The sequence below is a fragment of the Hirundo rustica genome, chromosome 6, assembly GCF_015227805.2.
Source record: "Hirundo rustica isolate bHirRus1 chromosome 6, bHirRus1.pri.v3, whole genome shotgun sequence".
Lineage (NCBI taxonomy): Eukaryota > Metazoa > Chordata > Aves > Passeriformes > Hirundinidae > Hirundo > Hirundo rustica.
The window spans coordinates 28,662,211-28,676,498 of record NC_053455.1 but is presented as its reverse complement, the minus strand read 5'-3'; the positions used below and the strand labels follow the sequence as shown (position 1 = coordinate 28,676,498).

At 43.4% G+C, this 14,288-nt stretch overlaps 1 protein-coding gene across 1 annotated transcript in view; it reads left to right on the top strand.

Moving 5' to 3' along the window:
• Positions 1 to 14,288, top strand: part of CDAN1 (codanin 1) — a 31,529-nt gene that overhangs the window by 15,273 nt on the left and 1,968 nt on the right. The window contains exons 12-27 of the mRNA XM_040067836.2: positions 170 to 284; positions 1,089 to 1,232; positions 1,839 to 2,005; positions 2,562 to 2,643; positions 3,311 to 3,400; positions 4,451 to 4,505; positions 5,506 to 5,639; positions 6,326 to 6,429; positions 7,890 to 8,039; positions 8,445 to 8,508; positions 8,993 to 9,071; positions 10,052 to 10,209; positions 11,118 to 11,225; positions 11,594 to 11,657; positions 12,764 to 12,966; positions 13,659 to 13,766. Coding sequence (XP_039923770.1) covers positions 170 to 284; positions 1,089 to 1,232; positions 1,839 to 2,005; positions 2,562 to 2,643; positions 3,311 to 3,400; positions 4,451 to 4,505; positions 5,506 to 5,639; positions 6,326 to 6,429; positions 7,890 to 8,039; positions 8,445 to 8,508; positions 8,993 to 9,071; positions 10,052 to 10,209; positions 11,118 to 11,225; positions 11,594 to 11,657; positions 12,764 to 12,966; positions 13,659 to 13,766 — 1,825 coding nt within the window. The remainder of the gene's footprint in view (positions 1 to 169; positions 285 to 1,088; positions 1,233 to 1,838; positions 2,006 to 2,561; positions 2,644 to 3,310; positions 3,401 to 4,450; positions 4,506 to 5,505; positions 5,640 to 6,325; positions 6,430 to 7,889; positions 8,040 to 8,444; positions 8,509 to 8,992; positions 9,072 to 10,051; positions 10,210 to 11,117; positions 11,226 to 11,593; positions 11,658 to 12,763; positions 12,967 to 13,658; positions 13,767 to 14,288) is intronic.

Genomic DNA, 14,288 nt, shown 5'->3' with positions numbered 1-14,288 from the left:
GCCAGTCCTAAGTCTTCTCTCTTGCTTTCTTGTCTGTCAGTCTGTTATGTTGTATGTCTGCTGGCGCTTGTTACAACTCGCAAGACAAGCTTAAAATTTTGCAGTGTGTTAGTTGAGGTTTTACTGCTGTTTTCAGCCCAGTCTGACTCATCATCATCTTTTGCTGAAGTTACCAGTTCAACCAGCACCTGATGGATAGTCTGTGCCTGAAGATACTTGAACTGAATGGCCTTACTCTGGTGGAGCACGAGCACAGTGATGGGGAAGCAGATATGGAGGAGCAGGTAGGCTTGCTTTGTGCAAACACAGCTGTCAGGAGTTTCTCTGAGCTTTTCCAGTAGTCAAACAATTAACTGGCTTGATTGTGAGTTGCTTGGAGCTTCCACCGCTGTACTTACCGGACAAAAGCTTCTTCATTTGGTTTTGTCATAACTCTGCAATTTGCTTATTTGTCTGAGCCCCTTGCCACTTACTTGCATACTTCAGGGTGCTCCATGGAGCTGCCATGAGTGCACAGTAGTTGTGAAACTGAAAGCCTCCTTTTTAGGTTGTTACAACCTGTGTTGGATCAATGAAATAACCAAGTCCAGTTGTGGCACCCCGTTGCAATAAGTTCCTTGTTATTTTTCTATATAGAAAGATTTTAATTACATTGAATTTGTAGCTATCCCTGTTCATAGCTGTACAGTTGTTTCTTCTCTCAAGTCGGCATATCAGAGGTGTCACAGCTTATTGTCTGTTAGCCAAAAGCAGCCAAAGGTTCCTGGAGACTTGCAGAGGGTTAATGCTATAAGGGAGGCAGTGTGAGATCAGCTCCGCCTCTCATTCACTCCAAAGCTGTGAAGATATGATTGAGCTGTGCTTGTTTTAGAAAGCTCTTGAATAATTCCTCCCTGTGAAGAAGTGAAGCAATGGATACAGAAGCAGTTTAAAATACTTGATAATATGTATTTTGGAAACTTACCTTTATTAAAAGCAGCGATGAAGCTGTGTGGCCCTTTCACATGAAGGGAGTAGAAGTTTAGTGTAGGCATTTGCTTTTCCCAGTGTAGGGTGGCATTGCCTCAGCTTGCTTTTCTTCATTTCAGGATGAGAAGAAGCGTTTCACCGTGGCCCTGTTGAGTCTGCGACTCCTCGCCAAGTTCCTGGGGTTTCTTGTTTTCCTGCCCTATCGCACTGCGGAGCAGCCGACCAGAGACTTGCAGGATTCCGCACTGGCGCTAAGAAACCAAGTGAGAAACCGAGCACTGCCTTTTGCTTGACAGGCACTTTTTTCTAGCCCAAGGAGCATTGTTGGTAGTTGTGCACTTTCAAAGTGAGCCCAGAGTGGTTCTTGGGATGATGGGTCTGTGTCCCTGCTGCATATTCTGGGGATGGGAACGAAGGAAAAAAGAATCTGTGGGAGGGAGCAATGCAGCAACGGTAAGGTACTCAGTCTTCTGTTATTCCTGCTAATCTGGGTCTGTCATACCAAAACTTTCACCTAGCTAAGACAACTTGTATTCATAGCGTAAAATCCAGCTACCAGGACTGGTTGTGGTAGTTTTGCACCCATCTCCCAGCAGTGTGTCACTGAATGGAAGCATTAAACCTTGACTCCACTTTGTACATAGTCAAGATTTTAGCCTTGCTTTTGAGAGTCCCAGTGGGACCTTTGGTTGCAGTCATAGTTTGGTTTTTACCTCTGGTCATGTGCAAAGAAGTGTTTTCGTTAGCCAGGAATCACCAGTACAGAGGATGAAATCCTAGAAAGAAAAGTCAAGATATAGATAAAAGTTTTCCTCTAAGTATCAAAAAATAACTTCAAGCCACTGATTCAACTTCTCGTGTCCTTTAAGACCCTGCCTGTACTGGATATATTAAAGCTTCTGAGACAAGCTATTCGGGATCAACGTTCTATCCTCACTATTCCTTGGATTGTGGAGTACCTTTCCCTTGTGGATCATATTGCTCCTTTCCTTGATTATTACAGGAAAGTGTTTGGTCTCTTGCTGCAAGTATACAGGTAAGAGCCTGGGAAACTATATCTGTAAAGAACTTTTCAGTGATTTTTTTTTTTTTTTTTTTTTTTTTTTGTGTGTGGTGCAAGTCATGCATACTTTTTATCTTACATAAAGCTGCAAAAAGAACACTGCCTAAACTTGGGGATTAATACTTTAAACTTGGGGATTAATACTTGATTCAAATATCTGTTCTTTATTAAGTAAATAAAGTCTTTAAATCCCACTTGATCACTCTACAGCTGCAGCTTGAATTTTGAGCTTTAAAATTACGAGGCTTCCAATGCCTAAATAACTTTCTAGGGTTTTTTCCTACATACATGAGGAAAATTTGAAGCACATTCTAGAGAATGGCTTGTCTAGTGTAAACTTAAGACAGGATGTTATGGAGGTACATATGAAAAAGTAGAGCTTGCTCTCTCTTTAAACAGACACGCAAGGGATGTGTTCATGGTGATAGATAGTGTAATTAGTAAATGAATGGCTTGGAAATGTTTTCCTTAATGAAAATTGACCTGCTGAAAACTGACACTCTCTCTTACTGCTTCTGCTGCATGGCAGGTTAATGGTCCTTTCTGAAGACAAGGAGATGAGTTTCCTGAACAAGCTGCTGATCCTTGCAGTTCTGGGTTGGCTTTTTCAGGTAGAGTCTCCTGTGTGCATGTAACTCTTCTCTAAAGAAAAAACAGGGCACAAAACTCTACAAAATAGTATTGAAATGAATTAAAACAATTCAATACAGTAGTTTGTTTTTTGTTATCGTGCTTTTTCTTTTTTTACACTGGTGTGGTGTTTAAAGAATAACTGTATTTTAGTGGAGAATTATCTTCCTTCAGTGGAATTGGGTGAAGCAGCAATTTTTTTTCCAACGGGAATTCTATTTGCATCTGAAACATATTCTTTACTTACTAATCTGCAACCTTGTAAGAAATTGAGAGCTGATTCCTGTTAGAACTGGAAGCTCCTGTCACAAAGATGGTGTGCTAGCTGTCAGCCTTGAATTACAGAGGAATTTATTAGATAGAGAGACGGTGTATAATGAACTTTTAAAATTCTTTTGTGCCTCCAGTTGGAAGCAAGGTAATTACTTAGCAGGAACCTGTTGGAAATGTGGAAGATGCTGTATGGGGAGCATAAGGAAGGTGGATTTTGTTACTGTGATCAAAAGAAGTCTTTCATTTTATGGAAAGCTCTCCTCAGGGCAAGAGGATCCTTACTGCTGGGGACTCTCTTTTGTGGGTGGCAGGGTCTGTTATCAGAAATGGTGGAAGTTACTTTTCGGGTTGCAGCTGTTGGATTTTCTGTTTCAGATTCCATCAGTCCCTGAAGAGTTGTTTTTTACTACTGATGACAGGCAGGAGAGATTTATTCTGGATACTGTGACATCTGCTCAGGCTTTGGTGAGTTAATGCAGCAGCATGACCTCTGAATGGGTGAAGATGGACCTACCACTTCCTCAGGAGTTGTAAGATTTATCAGGAACTTGGCTTCAGGGCAGCTGCACTGAGCCTGTGGAGACCAGTGGATGTGATGCCCAGTTTGTCCAAGTGCCTCAATTGCAGTGCATCTGTGTTATGGGTTGTGAACTCTGTGTTACAGCTCTGGGTTTTCTGTCAGGCAGGAGCCATCTCACCTGCTGCAATAATTTGCAGAACAGGTGCCAAGTTATGCTGGAGGATCAGATGCTGTTTTCCTGCAAGGTGAGCTGATAGAACTGTAGCTCTTCCCAGAAATAAGCAAAAGTAATGGTGAACAGAAATAGAAAGATGGGACTGTAAGGGCAAGGCTGCTGTTTGTGAGGTCACCTGTTTTCCAGTGTCGTGATAAAGGGTGGCTGAACTGAAAATGGTACGAGCAAGCAGGAAAGGAGATGAGTGCATGGCATGTGTAATGTTTCAGATAATTCCTAGACATGCAAGGGGATAGATAATATTCCATGGAAAAGGGGTATGGATGCTAAGATACAGTCCCTTGGTGGATGGGATCTGAAATTGCTGATCCTCCCACAGCCCTGCCTGTGCTGTGTTGATGCTGAGGTGACATTTCACACCGTGTGGTGTTCCAGTGGGTCTGAATGAAGGCACTTGTGGAGGTGTAATGCACAGCATTTGTTTTCCTCCATGGAAAGGTTTCTCCCTTATGAGTAGAAGCTGGGGCAAGAGTCCTGGTTCACTTCTTTAACTCAGCTTTCAGTTGGGCTTTGATAGTGATCAGGGGCAAAGGCTGAGCTACACTAGTCAAATGAAGAGCAGCTCATTCTTTGTTACAGGGCTGGACTCAACACTTGGGCTGCAAAGTTCATAGTTTTACTTTGTATTTGGAATCCAGTTATTGTTTTCGTGGAAAGGTAGCCCTGAAACCTGCCTGTGAACGCATGTATGGGATTTCTGACTTGAAGGCTGTTTCTTTTGTGCTGTATCCTTTCAGCATTTCCTTCGTTTTCTCACCAGGACTTTGTACCCTTGGTGGATCAGCAGTTACTTTATACCTGCTGTCCCTATCTTAGTGAGTATTTTACTTACTTTTGCTATATAAATAAAATATATTAGTATGTCTTTACTTTTATTTAGTCAGTTGTTTATGTTTGTTGTTTGGTACTGTGGGTCCTTGAATTACCTTTCTTACTTGTCCTCATAGCTTAAGGTCTCAGTTGTGTATGCAAGAACCTTGATAAGAAGCTGTATTGCAGGAGCTTCTGGAGCTGTGGATAGTATCTGGTGAAGGTGGGGGAGGGAGGTTACACAGTCAGGATAGTTGACCCACAGAGCTTGAGTCCAGAGGGACAGGGAAAGCCACCCCTCACAAGCTGTAAGGAAGCATTATAACAACACAACTTTTCCATCCTAGGTATAGGAGGAGGTGTATGTACTATGAGGAATGTCCTGATCCTTGAGCATATTTCTGCTGCCAGGCAGAGGGGAAGAATCCTTTTGTGCCCTGGTGTTTTGTTAGGTTGTTGTTTGAGACAGCTTTTTCATGGGATCTGTCTACCAATGGTAGAATTCCTCTCTGTAGACAATAGAGTCCCAGATGGGAAGGTGATGCTCTTCTTCTTGGGACTTAGTAGGAAAAGTGTATGTTTAAAATAAACCAAAACCTTCTAGGGGTGAATAGGTTGTCCAGCTTTTCCCCCAGTATTGGCTCAAAACTCTTGGAATTTTGTGTAACTGCTTGCCTTGTTGTCCTTGTAGACTTTGTGGTTCTTGCTTGCCACACTAAAAAGGAATGCATAAGAATAACTGCTCTCTCATCCTTCTGAACAAGTCCCACGTGCTGGGGGGCTTTTCAGAAGCTTCCTCTTTTCAGAGCCTTGCTGTGCCCTGCCAGTCGTATGTGTGGGATGCTCCTCTGGTTTACTGAAGCTTCTGGTTTTGTAGAAGCTGAGAGAATCTGCTCTGGGAACAGGACTGGAAAAGTGAAAATCCCTTTCTTGAGTTCTGATATTGATTTTTTTTTTTCCTTGCTTATGAAGTTGATGATTGCTTTTGCATGTTTTCCTGTACAGGTGAGCTGCGTAAACTACTTGCCTCTTTTGTGGCTGGTAGTGGAGGGAAAAATGGTGGTTTTATAAGGAAAATCACTCCCACAGCTGCAGAGTCCTTGGCACCCAAGGCTTCTGTCACACAGCGGAAACTGCAGGTAATGGACTTAGGGAGTCGCAAGGGGAAAAGGGGCAGGAGAAATTTGCTTGTGAGAGTGTAGGGTTACACAGTGGCCTCTTAATGCCAGGGAAAGAGTGGACCTAGATGGCAGGGAAATCTTGTGTTTAACAGTCAGGCATCTTCACTCCCTGTTTTTCTGCTACAGTCACACGGCTGGGATATGGTGTGGGTGCTGAAGTCCAGATAACCTCAGTAAACATTCTTGCGGTCGGAACAACTAATCTTATTTATCTATTTCCCTCTTCCTTAACATTAAGCGTTGGTTTGTTTCTCATGCTTTGTTTTGGTTAGATTGTAGCCATGCTTTCCACTGTAAGAAGGACCTGCATAGGAGCCTACAGGATTACCAGCCTGTAATTAAAAGGGCTTGTTCTTCCCAAAACGAGCCCTGTTTGGTGACTCACTGCTCGTAGACACTGTCAGAACTCTCCCATTCCCTTTACAGGTCTTGTGTAGCTTCAGAAACCCTGAGAATGAGCTTTGGGTAAAATGCTTAGAATGAACCAGGGAGTAACATTGGGATGATGAATGCTACAGTAGCAGAAAGTTCTAGTCAATGTCTTTTGGTCCATCTGCAGGTGGTAGCTCTGTGCATTCCTGTGCTGGTGAGAGGAGCGTCTGGGTGGGGTGCTCTGATCAACTGTAGCGCTTTCTCTTGAGCAGGTAGATTTGGAACAGGCCTTCTTCCACAACCAGCCTCCTTCCCTACGGAGAACAGTGGAATTTGTGGCAGAGAGGGTGGGATCCAACTGTGTTAAGCACATCAAGTAAGTGCTGGTCACCTGTCCTGTGCCTTAAGAGGTAACTTTACGTTAGAATTAGGCAAAGAGTTGATCCTTTAATCTTGTGTGTATGAGGGAAAGAAGCTTCCCTGGGGATGTGCTGTGTAGCAGAACACCAAGGCTGTGTAGGATTGTGACCAGCAACATCTGCTGTTGTAGAGGGGAATTGTGAAGAGATGTAGAGAGGAGGGGGATACAACTTTTGGGACAATTTTTGTAGGAATGTTGTGCAGCGTTGAGGCTTTATAGCCTGTTCAGAACATTTTTGCTAATGACAGGAAAATTTCCTATCAGAAATGACCTCTGCAGGTCACTTGATCCAAACTCCTGCTTAAAGTAGGCCCAGCTTTCAGGTTAGATCAGGTTTATTGGCACCTTTTCCAGTTGGAAAAGTTTCCATCTCTTAAGGATGAGGAGTCAGCCTACCTCTCTACCATGTTCTAATGCTTAATTTTCCCAGGGTTTATGAAAAACGTTTCCTTATGTCCTGTCAGAGTATCCATTGTTCCAGCTTGTGCATATTCCTATCAATCTTTAGCAGTGTACTTCCTGGAAGTCTTGTTCTGTCTTCACTGTAAGTTTTCCCTCTCCCTTCAGCTTTTTCTCGTCTCCAGGCTAGGGGAAGCTGACCCCCCTTGTAGGTGTGTGCTCCAGTATCCCAGCTATTTTAATTATTTTTTCTTTTCTCCTGCAGTTACTCAAATTGTCAATGGCTTTCTTGTCCTGAGATCCCAAAGCTGGACACACTACTCCAGATGCAGCCTCACAGTGATGAGGGAAGCACTAACTTCCCTTGACTTGCTGGCTGCACTGTTGCTATTGTCAGCCCAGTATAAGGTTGGCTGTGTTTGGACACTCCTAACTCACCTACCTTGTGTTGTGAGAACCCCAGGTCCTTTCTGCAGAGCTGCTCTGTAGCCAGTAGACTCCAGCCTGTAGAGGTGCACAGTCAGCCCATTTGTTCCTCTTTTCACAGCCCTCCTGTGGCAGCCCTGCCCTCCAGCTCATGAGCTTGCTCAGAGTTTGCACTGTTCTGTTGTAATGCTTGCTGAAGCCATTAAATGTTATCAGCCCCTAAGGAATGGTGCTTGCAGTGGGTTGCTGCTGACATCTTTGAACTTCTGAGCTCTATCAGTTGAGCGTACAAGGGTATTGCTGCCAGAAAGAGACCTGTAACCAAGTAAGTTTTTAGTGAAACCTGAAGGCTTTTGAGTCTCGAGTCTTAGAACTGCTTTGGTGTCTTTATTGCTGTTTTCTTCCATACATACAGAACAAGGAGATGATACAGTTCTAAATGCAGCACAACTGATTTGTTTTTAGCAGAGTGACTTATTGCATTTGAGATGAGTATGTCCCTAAACTGGGGAGAAGAGCTGGGTACAGTTAGTGTGCACTGTTTCTTGTATTGATTTCAGTCTGCCTGATTGTTCTTGGTTTTGTTGCAGGGCAACACTGGTAGCAGAGCTAGTTCAAAGGGCTGAAGCCATGTTGCAAGATAAAGTGAAGGAGGAGGATGTTAATCATGACAAACTGCTTGAGGAGGTGTGCACTCATCTATATGAGGAAGGGGCCCAGGCACTCATCAAAGGCAGAGAGTAAGGAGGAAAAGTTACTTAAACTTGTGCCTTCCCATCTCTTCTTACCGCAGAATCTATAAGCCTAATTTAGCTTGGCCTGCCATGCTCAGGTTCTGGTAATTATAAACCATGCCCTCTGCTCTTCTTATGGTGAGTGTCTGCTGTGCCTCCAGCCAGTTAATGCTGTGTTTGTAAGAAGGAATAAAGGTGCTGTGTGTCCCTCTGCATCCAGCTCCAAACAGACATCCACTGCAGCTATTGTATTTCCACTCTTTGGGAAATTGATATTGCAGCTTAGTTGCTTGTAATTGCCCTTTCCTTGTCTTTGTCTTTTAGTCTGATTTATTGCATTGCTACATAATGAACCTCTGAGTCCAAGAACTTAGACTAATCCTGTGACACACTTTCTTCCTTTTCTTGCAGATTCTGCAAAAAAAAAGGTCCTGAGGCAGTGAGGGTGTTGTTGCCAGAAGAGACATCTGCAGCAGTATGTATTTTCCCTAAAACTTACCAAAGGCCTTGACTTTAGGTCTGGATCATTACCATTTTTCCATTGCTGCTTCACTTATCCCTTAATAGCTCAGGTCAAATGAATCTATTGATGCTCTCATGGGAGGACTGAGAGATAGCTAAGGAGAGTCACTTCTACTGGGCTGCCTTGCATATTCTGGGTAAAGTGATACTCCAGCTCATAGCTGACTAATGAGGCTAGAATGTTATATTAGTTGCATTTATCTTGCAATGATAGTGCATTTGTTTTAGCATCAGCTTCCACAAGAGTTGATGAGGTTTGGAAAATCAAAATGGGTCAGTTGTATTGCTCAAACCAGCAGTTTCCATAGAGGTGGTGGTGCTCTGTTTAATTGTTGCATGCCAAAATTAAGCTTTTTTTCCTCTAGACTTCCGAATTTTCAGACTGCAGTGCTGTGGCTGATAGTAATCTCCTATCATTTGTTATCCTCCCTGTAAAGGTTTTAAGTAGTGCAGAAAACATTGCGGTGGAACTGGCTACCGAGAGAGCCTGTGGCTGGCTCTCTGCCAACATTGCAGGTGAGTCTTTTTGCCTTCAGCTGGGGCTTCTGACCTGTGCGTTGTACTCTTTTCTGAGATCAAGGGACAGACAGTGTTATAAAGTACTTGGTCCTATTTGTTTTTCTTTTAGTGGAAAGCATGCGGTTGCTCTGTCCCTCTTTGTTCAGGAATAACAGGAATGATTTCTCGCTCTAAGAACCTTCTTTGGGGATCTTTTGGGCTTGGCCCATGGTAGTGATTTTTAGTTATGGAGTCTTGTAGGATGGTGAGAGTAAATGCTGTGGAAGTGCTTCTGGAAATGTCCTCTGAAGTTGTCTTAGCACTTCCAGTGTATGCAGACAACTGCTCTCTCAAGCTACCTTATGGTTCACATGTACAAAGTGCTTCTGAAATCTCCTGTAAAACAAACACTTTTTGGACTGGGTGTATTGTTCTGCAGGCTGAAGGCAAATGTAGTCCTTTCATTCTGTAATACAGTTCTGGCAACTCTTCAGTCTCTGAAAACCCATTTTTTGAGGAGGTTGTGCCAAAAGCCTGCGGAGAAATGTCCGAGTGCCATTTGCAGCCACAGGAGTTTAGTGTGTTTTGGATGCTGATCAAAATGTATTTTGGTAGAAGATATATGGCTTTTATGGGCACCAGTGGTTGAACTGGTATGATCACACTGAATCAGCTTTCTACTTTGGCATTGCCTTCTGGCTTAGTGACTGTGTTTGTTAAACCCATGGAAGTAGTTTTATGGGAAGTGAGATGAGTTGCCAGTGGTACCTGCAGTGATGGGTGGCTGCCGTCTACAGCTGGGGGTTAGAACACCCTCTCCACATAAGCCTCACATTAAATACAGCGGGAGGTCAGAGAGAGGGGGTTGAAAATGTAAACTGTCTTTTTGTCTTATTCGCTGTGGCCCTTGGAATGAGAGGCTAAGAGTATTTGGAAATGATTCTTTGCTTCAGCGGAGACAAAAACTGAAGCGGACAGGATTTCTCTGTTCTCTGTAGCACTCATCAAAAGGGAAGTGAAGGCGACCTTCAACAGAATGCTGAAAGTCCCAGGATTTCCGTTGCCAGGCGAGGATGCTCTCGAGTTGAGGAGGGACTGTCCTCCAGGCTGTCAGCACTGTGCTCCATTTCCCTCCCAGATCATCAATGAGATTAAGGTACACACTGTTCACTTCCTGGCTTGCCTTTCTGTTTTTCACATTGGTGTTTTTGTGGTTTGTTTTTATTGTTTTGTGGGGTTTTGTTTGTTTGTTTGGGGTTTTTTTAAGAGAATGTTCTGGTTCTAAGGGGGTGGCTGCGGGGAGTGCTCTGGAAGCACGGTGGAAAGTTCTCAGTTTTTTTTCAGCCCCTGCTATCTCAAATAAAGGATTTCTGGTAGCATGGCAGAGTGGTCTTTTTGATATGAGTAGGACAGAAGCCACAGTGCAGACACCATGGTATTGTGTACAATTTTGCAATTATTTAACCTGTGTACCCCATAAGGAAAAGAATTCTGAACACCTCACTTTTTTACCGCTATGTAGTCTGTCTATGTTTTTTGCTGCTGCTTGTCTGCTTGACAGACAAGTAATGCTGGCTGTCACTGTCACTGCTTTCCCAGCAGTTGTGTGAAAATGAGTTCACATCCTTTAATGCTTTCTTGCTTGTGCTAAAATAAAAAAAGGAGGGTAAGTTGTGTTAGGAAACTTCTGCATTGGCACTGAAGCTTCCCTGACAATGTAAGAGGGCTCTGGATTTCTGTGGCACTTCTACCCTGAACTTGCTTGCTTGCGCTGTCAAATTTACCTAGAGCTTTCAGTGCTTGTATTTTTAAAGAAAATGAATTTGTTACCATCATTGAATCTTACTTCATAACCTTAGTGAGAACTGTGCTAGAAAATGAGATTTCGGTAAAGTTGTGAAAAATCAGCTTTAATCTGTCTTATGAAATGTGTATGCTGACTTAGGTACGGGTTTTTATGAGGACCCAAGAACAGTTTATGAACTGCTCTGTCACAGGTCCAAGGGTCTGTTTGTGGAAGAGCAGGATACTAATGTGTGTGTTACTGTTGTCTTTCTCATCAAGGATGTGCTCTGTGTTGCTGTGGGCCCACGGGAGGAGGGTGAAGTGGTTGACTGCGTGTGGCTGGAATGCTTGCTGGGAAGGTTGAGCCAGACACTTCGATGCAGAAAGGTAAAAGGTGTTAGAAAGCAACAAAACCCCCCTTTGAATCACTTTGGGCTGTCTTGATACCTGTAAACTTTTTAGTTTGCCTTGCCTCACAGTTGAGGGGTTTTTATTTGAGCTCAGACGTGGCAATGTTGCGCTGCATTTTTTCTGTACTGCGTAGATCTGCTTGTTACTTCAGTTTGCCTTTGTGAATCCCCTTTTCATGTATGACCTTTTTGTCTTTCAGCCTTTAGTGGTCTCCCCATTACAGCTCTGTGTTCCTTGCTGTAAATTGCCTGCTCTCCTCAGATATTTTTATTGCTTGTGAAGCCCTGTTTCATCCAGTCTGCTGTATGGAGAAAAAAAAAGTAACTTTTTTGTGTGTTTTCCAGTTCATGTGTCCCACATCGGAGCAGCAGCTGGCCAAGTGCACAGTTGAGTTGGCATCTTTGCTGGGTGAGTTATGATTTAAGGCTGAAATCTGTTATTAGAGTTCTCTTAGATCCTTGAGGTTGGAGATTTAAGTGTTTAGAGCTCGTGGATATTTCATTGTTTTTGGGGTCACTGATTCTGCAGATTTTTTTCTGTCAATTTGGCTGGGTGCTCTTATTCCCTCTTATATTCTGCAAAACAGAATTGTACAGTGACTAACCATCCCTCTGATGAACAGCACATCTCTGCTGTTTTTTATTTATTGACACCTTCAGTTAAATTTGGGATATGTTTTCCAGTATTTCTGCCTCTGAAATATTGTGGCTGAGTTTGGGCCTTCTACTAAAAGCAAGGGCCTTTTCCATTAAATTATGTTTTTATGGCTTTTTAATGAAAATAATGGAAGTAACTAATTTTCTGTGTTTTATGATTCCTGTGAACATTTCCAGTTTGTTTTTTTCTCTTGCTCTGATGTGTAAATGCAATTTTTCTCTGAGCAGGAACTTGTGATCTCAACACAGGTGTTTTCTTCATGGGCAGCCTTCTAATTTGGTGGGTTTAGAACCAGCTTTAGAAGTTTTATACATAATTTGTTTTTTCAGAAGGCAGTTCACATATGAATATTGTGAAATTTATTCTGAGGGCAGAAGTGTCAACCTGTCCTGTTCCTTTAGGCTGTACCAAGGAAGAACTGGTATCTTACTTCTGTTTATGTTCATCTGCAGTAATGAACAGTGCGGTGTTCACTTTACTTTCACTTGGGTAAAGTCGTGTAACTTTGCCTGTAGTCCAAACTATGGACAACTCTTCAGTCTGGCTATAGACTTAAATGTGAAACTGTGTTACTCTTCTCTCCTTTGCAGTAACGCCTCGGTTCTCTTTGACTAAATATTAGGCTGACTTTCAAGACTTGGGGCTATATTCCAACCAATTGGTGTTCTTTGTCCGAGGAATATAAATCTCTTCCTACGTCATACTGTCTGTCTAGTTTCAAAGCTCATAATTTTGCGTATTTCCAAACTCCAGTCCTCTTAGGTTCACTGGTTTGTACTCCCTAAGTGTGCTGCTGAACCGTGACTATAAAAGGAAATAACGCAGCTATAGGAGTTCATTTTTCATCCTTTTCTTAGTTTCAGATCGTGTTCCTCTGAGCCTTGGGATCAAATCCCCAGAGAAGAGCCCTGAGAGGCTGCGTGTAAAGAACAATCCCGCCTGTGGCCTCCTCAAACTGCTGTTCTCCATCTGGAAGGAGGACTTTGGGACGTCTGTGCCTGTGCAGCTGATCTTCAGCAAGAAGAACGTCGGGTATCTTGCAGAGGCTGAGCAGCGGGAGGTAAAGCTCGTTCCGACGCGCGGAGCAGGCTGGCGCTGGCGGGGAGTTCTGCCGGCCCGCAGCGCTCGCCGCTGAGGCCAGCGGGGTGTGGCCGCCCTGGCTGGCCTTGCTTCTGCAGGGCACTAAAGGGAGGCACGTGTGCAGCTCCTCAGGGCTTGGTGCCCGCCTGCGGGCTCGCGGGAAGGCGCGGTTTCGCTTAGGAGCCGATGGCAAAACGGCCCGTTTGGCCCGGGGTGTTGCAAGGACCGGAGACGTGTGACTGCCATCGGTTGCGTTCTTGCGTCTTTTATCAGCTTGCATTTCTGCATGCGTGTTGGTGTTACAAGCACCCCAAAGAAAGCCGGAAACCACCCTATTTTAGTTGCAGGCAAAACCCAGCTTATTTCCGAAATCAAAGAAATAATTTTTCACGCTGTTCTTGATCGGGCAGGAATTAAATTCTTGGCATGTTTATAAACTGAGAATTTTGAGACTTTATGGTAGGATACAATCAATGTATGAACTAAAAGGAATTCTGTTCATTCGTTTTAGATGTTGCTCTTGTTCTCATTATCACATGCAGGTAGATAATGTACTTGCTCCTTTTCTCCATGTTCTGATCCAAAAAGGAAAGTGTGAATTATATATGCATAAAGAAACAAGCACACAATCCATTTCCTTTTAAGTTGTTGATACTTCCTTCTCTTGTGCAGTGGGATTTGTTCCTCTTCTTGCTTCGTGGTCTTATAGAACATGAACTAATGAGAACTAGTGAAATCCAGAGTTGCCTGCATAGCCTTGAAGAGCTCCCTTGGCCCTCAGTAAGTAATTAGATATGCATGAACAATAAGTGAAATAAAAAGTAAAGCTATAGAAACAGACAATCCTTGCATTTGTTTCATATAGCTAAGGCTCATAACCTTCCCATCTGTTGTTCCTGCCTAATGCAAAGGAAGGACCGGTTTCCAACAAGCTTGTTTCTGTTGCTAGTGTTTGTCTGAAAGCTGTAACTTGTGTGAATCTAACACTGCCCGTGCAGTGGAAACATTTCCAGGAAAATTGTAAACCAGTTTAGAGACCAGCTGGCTCAGTCACCAGCTCTCAGTTCTAGCCTGAGTGTGCTTGCTGCCTTCCAGCTGAGAATGACGTGTTGGGAAGGGTCTCAACTGAACAGCTTTGCACTTAAATCCCTGTGCTTCCTACCACCAGAATCTGAGAGCAGTTGGGTTGTTCTAGAGAAGTCTCACTCTTCTGTCCGCAATCAAAATGTAGGAATCCACCCAAATGCCTTGCTTAAAATGGGTAGCATTCCAAGGCTGGTGAGCCTGGAATACCGTCCATTT